This window comes from Phaseolus vulgaris, chromosome 4 (genome assembly GCF_000499845.2).
Source record: "Phaseolus vulgaris cultivar G19833 chromosome 4, P. vulgaris v2.0, whole genome shotgun sequence".
NCBI lineage: Eukaryota > Viridiplantae > Streptophyta > Magnoliopsida > Fabales > Fabaceae > Phaseolus > Phaseolus vulgaris.
In genome coordinates this window covers 41,386,224-41,397,601 of record NC_023756.2, presented here as the reverse complement: position 1 = coordinate 41,397,601, position 11,378 = coordinate 41,386,224, and the positions used below count along the sequence as shown (strand labels likewise).

The window sequence follows — 11,378 nt, the reverse complement described above, 5'->3', positions numbered from 1 at the left end:
CTAAACCAAATAATCTTGTAAGTTAAATTCATATTCAGCTTCATGATTTCCATCTCCTTCATCATTCAAATCAGTCATGTCTAAGTGATGACTATGTAAAGATTCATCCTCTTCTACTTCAATAGGAACCAAGTTTTCATCCAAATCAAATGTTTCATTATGCTCATGCTCATCTTCCATAATCCACTCGTCATCGGATGAATAATCATCAATATTAATTTGAGTTGGTTTTCTTGTTTGCTTCTTCTTAGCTAATTTTGAATTAGCCATAACAAAAACAACATCATTCATTGTGCTTTGCTTTAGCCTATTTCTTCTCTTTGTGTGGACCTAAACAAATGCAAAGACAAATATTATAATTAATTTAGTTGATTAGTAGTAGACTACTAATTATATTCTAGAGATATATTTTAAGTTAACTTACCATCTCAAAGGATCTCCAGTTACGCTCACATCCGGAAGAGCTACATGTCAAGCTCAATACATGAATGGCAAACTTTTGGAGTTCTGGATATTCATCACCATAAGACTCCCACCAATCTGCGGGAGTCTTTAAATTGATTGACCTAGTAGCCATGGGACAACCAAAATTTTTTGCTCGTTTTTTGAAATCATCAATTTGAACATCAATGAGAGTTTGTTCATCCTCATCCTCCACCATCCTAGTTATGCATTCCATTAGACCACACTTCACCTCCAAATCTGCTTTAAATCCAGGACGATAATGCATTTGAGGGTAAAGAAAATAACCTGCAGCATGCAAAGGCCTATGAAGTTGCTTGTCCCACCTTTCATCAATGATGTTCCACAAAGGCAAATAGCTAACCAAAATATATTACATTGAGTTAGTTTTTTGTTTTTGAATTTCAAAATCTCCATCTCAACAAACAAATACATAAAATACCTTTTTTTGACACCATTGAAAGCTTTTTGTATCTTCTCTTTAGCTTGGTCCATTGCTTCATAAATGAAACCCATGGCTGGCTTTTGATCCGAATCAACCAATCGAAGCACTTCAATGAGAGGCAATGCTCCCTTCAAACATATTATGACATTCTTCCAAAAATTTTGGTCTAAAACCACCTCTTCAACTATTTTTCCATCATTTGTTTTAGCAAATTTGCTAGACTTCCATTCATCACTAGTAAACATTCTGATTAAAGCTCCCTTATTCTCATGGAGGCACCCTAATGTAAAAAAAGATGTAGCAAACCGAGTAATACCCGGTCTTACCAAATCTCTTCCCTTTGTGAAATGTTGAAGTAGAGATATTAGAGAAGATCTTGAATAAATAAAGGTAGTAATTTTTTTACCTTTTGGAATGGTCTCCTCATGGATTGAGATTTTCTTCTCATAATCCTCCAACATTAAATCCATACAATGTGCAGCACAAGGTGTCCAAAATAACTTTTTTTCTCTTTGTCATCAACATTTGACCAGCAGCTTTGTAGTTTGCTGCATTATCAGTGACAACTTGAATGACATTATCTTCCCCCACCTCTTCAACAATGTTGTCCATCATCTCAAAAAACTTTCTCAGCTGTTTTAGATATAGCAGATGCATCTATGGATTTTAGAAATACGGTTCCCTTTGGGCTGTTCACCAAGAAGTTTATTATTGTCCTTCTTTTCTTATCAGTTCAACCATCAGTCATAATCGTACATCTCGTTTTCTTCCATTCATCCCTATGTGACTGTAGAGCAAGTGATGTATTTGTAACTTCCTCCTTCAAATATTTGACTCTAATGTCATGATAGGATGGAGGTTTAAATCCAAGACCATGTCTTTAAACCAAATCAAACATAGCAGTGAATTCTTCACTCTTTGCCACATTGAAAGGTATATAATTGTTATAAAAGAACCTAGCAATTGCTTGACATGCCTCCTCTCTAATACTTTTTTAAACAAGTTGTTGATGGTAGTTTGCCTATTCTTAAAAAATTTTCTGCCACTGGGACTATTGCTGGATTGAGTGAACTCTTCCTCACTGTTTTTTCTTTTCTCACCAGCTTTTGCCATTTCCTCATCATTCAAAGTAAAACTTGATTTCTTATTTAATTTTTGTTGCAAACCAACAACAATTTCTCACATCTCCTTTTTAACTTCATCAGGAGCATCCTTGCATGCTCCAACATCCTTTTGAGTACCGGCCAAGTGATGCTTCAATCGATAAACTCCCCCGATTAATACCTTTTGACAATATTTGCATTGAAGTTGTCTAGTATCCCCAGCAACTGAGATACAATGCTTCCAAGCAACATCACTCCTATTTCCTGGAGCATTTTTGGGAGTCACTGTCACGGGTATAGAAGTCATTGTAATGATGGGAATTTGGGACTGCAGTTTGGGTTGCAGTGGAAAAAAAAATAGAAGAAAAAAAAACTGCACTTGGTTGCAGTGAGAAAAACAGAGAAAACAAAACTGCACTTGGTTGTAGTAAGAAAAAAAGAGGAAAAAGAAGCTGCACTTGATTATGTAGAAAAAACAGAGGAGAGCAGGACTGCAGTTGGGAACTTGAAAGGGAAGGGGAGAGGAGTGAGAAAAAAAGAGGAAAAAAATCTGCACTTGGTTATGTAGAGAAAAAATAGAGGAGGGTGGTACTGCAATGGAGAAGTTGAAAGGGAATGGGAGAGGAGAGCGAGAGTCTGTTTGCATGACTTAATAATTAATTAAAAATTAATTCTGTTGAAGTTGTAACGTTTTTTAGTAAAAAATTAAAAATTTTACTGTGCAGTAACTGATTCTCACTGTGCGGTAAGTGGATTCTTTTTAGTTATTTGGGACTTTTATTTCATTGAGCCCATATATGCTGCTGCATCCATCTTAAACAGAGAAACCCTAATCCCAAACTATCCTATCTGCTGTTGCCACACCACAGCTACCGTGCCGCACTACGTCACGTCGCGACACTGTAAACGCTACCGTGTCGCCGCAACGATGATGTCAGAAGTGCTGCCTGTGGCGATTTCCAGTATCGTGAAACTCGACGATTCCACACGAGTTGCGATTTACAACGCCGATCCCACACGATCTGTAGAAATCGTATTTTTCTGGTGATCGCAGATCGGCACCATGAGTATACATCATAAAATCGTACGATCTTACGATGCAACTCGCGATTTTGACTACCATGCCTCCTTCCATCCGAGGGTCATCCAGCCGGGGGTCTAGGTCGACCAGAGCAACTAAGTGCCTTCTAGATCCTCTTCCTTTAGAATGTCTTTCTGGTGATCGATCTCTCCGCTCTGGGGATGGGTCGGTCGATGTGGTATAAAGCCTTCGGGTTGGCTTTACTTTCAAGCTAGCTACATAGCATTCTCACGCTATCTTCTGATCTACATGCACTGTGGCTATATCTCCATTGACCGAGGGGAACTTCATGGCTAAGTGAGGGGTTGAAACAATGGCTTTCAACCTGTTGATGGATGGATGACCGAGCAAGATATTATACAATGTATTGGCGTTGACTAGCAGGTATTGTACGTTAATAGTCTTGCTGAGGTAGTCATCGCCGAACGTAGTGAATAAATAAATGAATCCTCTCGTATCTACCCTTTCTCCTGAAAATCCAACTATCTGTTCGTTGTAAGGTTGTATCTCTGCCTCCGAAATGTGCATTTTCTTGAATGTCTCCCAGTAAAGGATGTCGATCGAGCTACCTTGGTCCACTAGGACCTTGGCGATTGTGAACTTGTCTATTTCCACGGTTATGACCATGGGATCGTCCTGAGCAAGATCAATTGCTTTGAAATCATCGTCGGTGAATGTGATTGGCGATATGTGTGATCGGCGGTGTGTAGAGGCCGAATGGACGGATTGGATCGCCCTTAAGTGCTTCTTCCTCGCCGAATTGGAACATCCTCCACCTGTAAAACCACCTGCAATGTAATTAACCTCTTGAGGAGGTGTGCCGAGTGACACTGGTCCGACAATTGTATTGATAACTGCCCGAACTTTCTGCTTAGTCCGACTTCTACGTTCGGGACTTTCGCTTTTAGGTCTCGTCCGTCTGACCAGACTTTCACTCCGTTTCCTTCTGTTTGAGCGACGATGATCGTCGCGAGTTCGGTCGTCTCTTCGTCCCGAACGTTCTCGGGGATCAAGGTCGCCCTGGGGCGATCTGGGCGCAGTTATGGTTGTCTTCACAAACTTGCGAAGGTGACCGGCCTGGACAAGTTCCTCTATTTTGTCTTTTAATGCCTGGCAACCCTTGGTCGTATGATCGTAGTTGCGATGGTATTGACAGCGTTTACCTGTGTCGGCATTGGGAGGAGTATGTGATTGTTTCAGTGCCGGGATTAGCCCAGTCTGCAGCGCTTCATCCAAAACTTTACCTCTTGGTACGACCAACGGAGTATAACTATGGAAGCGGGGATCCCGATTGGGACGATATCGGTCTCGGTCGGCCGATATTGTGGGAGGAAAAATTCCCTTATTTCTGTCTGTGTTCTCAACATGTGTTTTCCGATGATAGTCAACGTGCTCCTCGATTTGCATGAATTTTGTCGCTCTTGTCCTCAATTCGTCCATATTGTATGGTGGCCGTTTGATAAGGCTTTCTGTGAATCTTCCGGGTAGCATGGCCGAAACCAAGTGGTGCATAGCTATATCTAAATTCAGATTGCGTATGTCCATACAGACTTTGCTAAACCTGTCCATAAAAGCTCTTAGGGATTCCCCTGTTTCTTGTTTTACGTTAAGAAGGGACATGGAGGACGTCCGATGAGGTCTACTTGTAGCATACTGTGTAGTGAATTTTAATTCCAAAGCGTCAAAGCTGGCAATGGAATTAGGGGGAAGGTCAGAAAACCATCCGAGAGGGCCTTCCCTGAGCGATGTAGGAAAGACCTTGCACCACATCGTCCGATCAATCCTGTAGAGGGTCATTTGTGTCCTGAAGATGTTCAGGTGTTCGTCCGGATCCGTGGAACCATCATAGAGGTTCATGGTTAGACCTTTCCATTTGTTGGGGGAGAGGAGTGACTATTATATCATAAGTGAACGGGTGGCCCCTTGGGTTTACTACCCTGTTCGGGATTACCTGCCTCACACTTTGGTGGGTTTGTTGGACGAGCGATGTGTGAGGCACTGTCTGGGCTACTGCTCTTGTCCCAGATTGATGTGGTGGTGGAGTAGGTGCACGTGAATGTCCTTCACGTTTAGACTGTTCGAGTCTCTCCATCAACCTTTTTGCTCTTTTAACCGAGTCATTTCTTCCGCATGTCGCTGGCGTTCTTCTTCCTGTCTTTTCTTCTCCTCCTCCTTTTTGAAGCAACTCCTGCATCTGGGCTTGGAGAGTTTGGAGCATCATCCTATGTTCTTCCGCTGCATTGTCATTATTGGTGTTGTTTGCTGTTGAAACCATCTTCACTCGTTGGAATCCTTAGGTCTGGGAATAGTGATCACTCGGCCCCACGGTGGGCGTCAATTGTACCTGTATGGATATTAGGGACTGAGCAATGTTGGTCCACGTCGATACACAATGATTACCGTATCCTTAGCTGTCCTATTCTTCAAGTCTCTCTTCCTCTTCGCGTGCTTCAGCCGATCGGCGGGGGTACCTTTTTCCCCTTTCAGAAGTTTCTTTTGTAGGTTGACTTGGGCTTTGGCCATCTGGGCCAAGCAATTGATGGCTAGAGACATGCTTAGTGGTCTCTGGGTCGTGCCTGGTAGTTTCCTGAGATCCAGAGAGTGCTCTAGAAAACGTGTCTGACTTGTTCAACGAAAGTTGTAACTGCTTGTTCCACGTGTAACTACGTTCTTTATTCAATTAAGTTCTTGATTTTTGATCTTGGCTTTATTTCGAGTAGCAAAGTAGAGACGCAATTTATTCCATATTTGAAAAGCAGTTGAGGCCAACCATGTTAATGAGCAGAGGAGTGGTCATGGAAGCCAGAAGCCATGCAACAAGCAGCTGGTCTTGTTGTTCATACTGCGCAAAATCTGGATTGAGTATGTTACCGAACGCATCTTCTGTGGAGAGATATTTGGGAGGGTAATCTTGATTGTCCAAGAACTTGGTAAGTTTCATTGCTTTAACCGTGGCAAGAACTTGTTGCTGGCAAATCAGAAAGTTATCTTCATAAAGTTTGATTGATATGGGAGTATTGAAGGTGTGGGGAAGAAAAGGGGAAGGAGAAGAAAAATGTTCAGAGTTGATTGTAGAAGAAAAAGTAGAAGCCATGGTTAGACTCAAAGAGCCCTTGATACCACGTTAGAAGAGAAGAGAGAAGGAAAGAAAATGTTCATTCATAACCATAAGTTTCAGAAATAGAAACTTATATAGTGGGAGTACAACACAAAACAGAATACAAAGGAAGACAGTTGTAACAGTGTTATCATAGGTTACTCTTATGGTGATATTTAGGAAAGAAGCAGGGTGGAGATGTACCCTTTAGAAAACCATATCATAAGTTAGATTTGATAATCATGACAGTAACTTATTTTTCACAGCCAGTTTCCGTTATAGTCAAAATCAGTTATATATAACCTGTTATATTATAGCCTAAAACCGGTTACATAGCATAACTATCTTCTGATGATCATTTGGGGGCAACTTTTTGAAACATGCACACTGATATGCTACAAACTACAATGTTTCCGTGCTTGAGAGGGTAGGTCTTCGTGATTGATTTAAGTTAAGATGATGGTTTTCTTCTCACTTGTCTGTTGTAGACATTTGTTTCATCAAGAACTAGATATCTCAAAAGCTTAAGCTGTTAGTTGAAAATACATAATTAGTTTTTCTTTTTCTTAATACAATTAACATATATCATGAATGAACTATCTTAAAGGCTTACGCTATTAAATAAAGATGCATGAATGGCTTTCTGATACATCTCTAACAGTAGTTTTAATTGTGTATGTACTATGAATTGAATAACTCAAGCAACTCGAAGAATTTTCAGATCAATAACCTTATAACAGATGTGCTACTAATTACCTTATGCAGATATATTTAAATCCCATGATTGTGATGCACATGGCCGAAAGATGTTGAAGTCTCTCGGAAAAGTTATTATCCCATCGAAGGTCTGCATAAGAGGGTGGAGGGTAGTAACCTGAGAAGGTCAGAGCAAGGCTTTCCAGGTGATCTATTTATTGAAGTGGTTAAACCTTGTTTTATTAGTAATGATCCCATGTTTGATTCTAAAAGGGTATTTGCACAAGACACTTTGTGGTTTTGTCTTGAAAATGTTCTGTTGTTGCTTCATCCCTTTATGCTATTTGTCATGGAGGAGTTGTGGCAGCCCCTTTTAACCAAGGGAATTCAAGAGGGTTGATTTGGTCTGGCGGCGAGGGACCTGTAATCACAGTGGCACCATAAAAAGAAGGAAGCAATTCTATGTGGCTTGACTTCAATGTCGAAAATTTGAATTGATTTTGCAAAAGTGAAGCCAATCAAAACATTTTAAGCAGCTATCCATCACCTGTGGAGGTTAAATTGGTCTGCAGTTTTTTCCCCATTATTTTTATTATTCTCTTCTGTTGAACATGCTTTTGGTGTTACATATTTATGTAAACAATATTTTCCCAAAGAAAAAAAGGATAATCATACTTTGTATCACTTTCTGATTAATTTGTTGATTTTTAAAGTTAGTGCTGGAACTTAGTGCTGGAACAATGAAAGTGTGTGCTGAATTCTCTCAGCCACTACCAAAAGAAAGACATGACAGGTATGGGGAAGGAGTGGTAGTTGATTTCAACTTCCTCAGTATACTTTTTATATCTCAACTTACTCAAAATTTGAATTAATATTGAAACATGTTTCCTCACTCCAAAAAGCACTAGCAGCTTATTTCAGTTAAATCTCAACCAGTTTCTCCACTAATTCGATTGTTATTCAATCCAACATTCTTTTCTGATTCCAAAATGATACTTATGTTGTTAGGAAACCAGCTTTACTCTCTGCCTAACACAGGTGTTGCTGAGATTATTCATAGCTATAAACTAGAGTTGTAACTCTAGCAAATGCATCCTCTAAGTTTCACAAGCTTCCCAAAATTACTGTCACACTTCATGCATCCCTTATTTTGTTGAGCAATTTTTCAACTGTTTTGGAACATACTAATGCATAGGGTATCATAGTGTGACACTAGTTCACTTCATCACATTTAACATTATTTTTACTTGTAATGTGATATTGATGATCATCCTATAAATGAAAGCCTTTCTGGTTGGTTATCTGGAGCCCCACAGAACATATCCAGAAGCTCATAAGTAAAGTCAAGAAAGTAATTAAGTTTATCTTGTTTATCCATGATATCATGATAGTTCTGTATATGATACATCAATGTCCTTTGCATTTTTATAGGATTTTATTAATCGAATACTCAAGTAATGCTTAATTGCAAACACACCACTGGGAACGACTTTAAGTATTTTTATAATAATTATTTTAAAATTTATATTTAAAGTGATTTCTAATTAATTGATAAAAGTTCTAAATACTGTGCATGAACAACATTTATCTAATTACGAACTATTTGTATGATAAGTTAGTGAACTTGTTAAACAATTATTTTAAAAGCTATTCCTGCTGCTATCTAATTAACAGTATGTGCAACTTTTTGTATTCACTTTTTGTATCTAATTAACATACTCAAAAGTTTATGTATGAACAGATACTAAAAAAATATCTATACTGGTGGCACACAATCAGCCATTTTGGAAGTTAGGAGTAAAGTTTTCTTCCTCGTACGTTGACCAGTCATTAGAATCTCTCAGAAATTGGAAACTTACACGCCACAATATTGGTAACTTGGTTTTGGCTATTTTAAGAAGGAACGGGTCTTCAAACCGTGGTACAACCGTGTTCAAGTGGGCAACGTGGCTCATATTGTAAGGTAGAGAAAGGGATTTTGGTTTCTGAAGGAAAGTTTGAAAACATACTTTCTATTTCTAAGAGTCTCTCTTCAATTATTGCGGCATTATTGCGTGGTCAGGGGTCAATTTTTTCAACATGCTTCAATCCTTGAAGAACTGTTGAGATTATTACAAGTTTCTATTTAAGTAGATTGACCCAATCCAACTCAGGACAAGGAGTTCTCATTCTTATCTGCTTTTTTCAAGCTAACCTTGCATTTTTAAAATGGATGAGGATAAAGTGTGGTCCTAGTTTGCTGATGGACTCATCTTACACTTGGCAAAACAACTAAGGTCCAGCCATTACAGTTCTGTGGAATCTGAGGTTTTACCTTTAACACATTCTACTCACGTTGAGATTCCACTTTAACAAAAACCAGATTCTTCTTTTATTTAATTTACATATATAAACTTGAAGGGAAAGGAAGCATTTGATGCATATAATACTTTGACAAAAAGGGTTACAAAAGAAAATCCTCTTAGTCCCTTTAAATCTTTCTACCTATAACTGGTATCCGTACTAATAAAAAAACCAGTACAGATACTCCACACTCCTAAACTTGCAACAAAAAGCAAACCAAACACGTTATTAGATTGAGAAACTCCATAGTGACACCTCAGTGTCTTGAGCTCCCAGGTCAGCATCTTCGTACTTATACCCTAAGCAATGTGATGGGGACATGAACACCATGTTCCTCAGCAACTCAAGCATATCCAACTCTTGCTCTTCTTGATCTTCCTCCATATAAAACACACCTTGTTCCATCGTTGTTTTCGTCACCGCCTCCACGCACTCTTGCCTTGTGTTAGTGTTTTCCAAAGTTTGGTCTGGTCTGAAAGCTTCAGCAGCTTCTGCTGCCGCCTTTTGTATATCTTTGGCGCTGGCACTAGCAGGGGCTGGTAGCCGCCACCTCGAGTCGGCAAAGTTGAGACACGCATACCGACCCCTGAGAGCCATCGCCGCCACATCGTGTGCCCGCGCCGCCATCTCCGGCGTGGGAAAAGTCCCTAGCCAAATCCTGCTCTTTTTGTTTGGCTCCCTCACCTCACAAACCCATTTGTCTGAGTTCCTCCTCCTCACTCCGCGGTACACAGGGTGGCGCGTCTCCCGGAACTTCTTCCGGCCCGCCCTCTTCTTGGGATGCCTGACTGCCAACCGAACCTCCTCGTCGGAGAATGCCACATGGCGAGAGGTCTCCGAAGGTGGCGATGAGGAATCCAAAGAAGTTGAGTGCTCAGAGGAAACATGGTAGAATCCAAACATAGTATACTAGAAAGAGGAGGTTAAAAGGTTTTGGTTGTAGTGAGTTTAATGATGTAAAGGGTGTGTGTTTGATGTTGTTCTGTTTGAGTAGGAGTGTTGGGTGGTTATGGTGAAGCATATATAGATGAAGGGTTTGGTTTGGAGAGAGAAAGAGGCAACACGGAGTGTGAGAGTGAGATTTTGAGTGTTTTGAGAGGAGACAGCTGTGATTGGGTTTTGACTGACTCTGAAAGCGAAAGAGGAAAGTGACGAGAAAAAGTGTGAGTCAGTGAGGTTAGAAAAGTGGGAGTTAATCTGACATGTGTCTGTTTGACAGAGTCGTTGGATATTGTGTGAGATTAGGGAACAGTGACACTCTTCAATACAATATTATCTTCCCAAAACCATTTTTCCAAAATCATATCTATCCTACCATTGTTTTTTTTTTAATAAAACATTATATTATAATAAAATAATAATTTATTTGAGTATAAAGTGAATATGAAATAGGAAAATTATGCTTTTACAATCTTAGGTTTTGTTTGATTAGGGATGAGATGTTTGAAGAGTCGAGGGAATAGATGACGGAGAGGTAAATACAAAGAAATTGATTGTATATGGATTCAGATATGTCATATTAGATTTGTAAGAAATAGATTTGCAATAAATGTTTATTGAAGTTTGTGAATGATGAGATAGTTGTGTGAGGTTTTTTAATTTTTTTAAAAATATAAAATATAAATTTACAAATTTATTTTGTATTTAAAATTATTTAAATAATAAAATATAAGATATTTTTGTGTAAATTTGAATTAATTAAAATATTTTAAATTATCTTCAATATCAATAAATAATTTATTTATTTCGTTAACATTTAATGATTATTTTCGTAAAAATACGAGTTACTTAATATTATCAAAAATGAAAAGAATTATAAACATAATATTATCTAAGTATATATAAATTTTATTGTTATATTTATTTATACATTTTTGAAAAAAAAAATTATTCATTGATTTAAATTGTATGTAGATACATAATCATGTAGATATTTTAAAAGATATTTTATAATAAAAAATGTTATATGCAGAGTGAGTTGTACAACAAATCTATTTATAAAGAAAAATATATAAAACAAAGTATGAAATAATATGATGAAAAATAATAAAAATAAAAAGTATTATTTATATATATTATTACATGGATGACAAAACAAAAAATCAAGAAAAAATCGAGAAAATACCACCATCTTACGTGATTTTTCCCTCA

The 11,378-nt window shown here is 38.3% G+C and overlaps 2 protein-coding genes and 1 pseudogene across 2 annotated transcripts; all 3 read right to left on the bottom strand.

The window, feature by feature from the left end:
* LOC137838831 (uncharacterized) lies at positions 1–2,345 on the bottom strand (annotated as a pseudogene).
* A 974-nt stretch (positions 2,346–3,319) lies between these two features.
* LOC137838830 (uncharacterized) lies at positions 3,320–4,948 on the bottom strand. The gene has a single exon (XM_068648051.1). It carries the CDS (start codon positions 4,946–4,948, stop codon positions 3,320–3,322), a length of 1,629 nt encoding a protein of 542 aa, XP_068504152.1.
* Positions 4,949–9,231: 4,283 nt separating this feature from the next.
* LOC137837686 (dehydration-responsive element-binding protein 1E-like) lies at positions 9,232–10,239 on the bottom strand. The gene has a single exon (XM_068646787.1). The coding sequence runs from the start codon at positions 10,128–10,130 to the stop codon at positions 9,456–9,458; it is 675 nt and encodes a 224-aa protein (XP_068502888.1). The 5' UTR covers positions 10,131–10,239; the 3' UTR covers positions 9,232–9,455.
* Between the last annotated feature and the right edge of the window lie 1,139 nt (positions 10,240–11,378).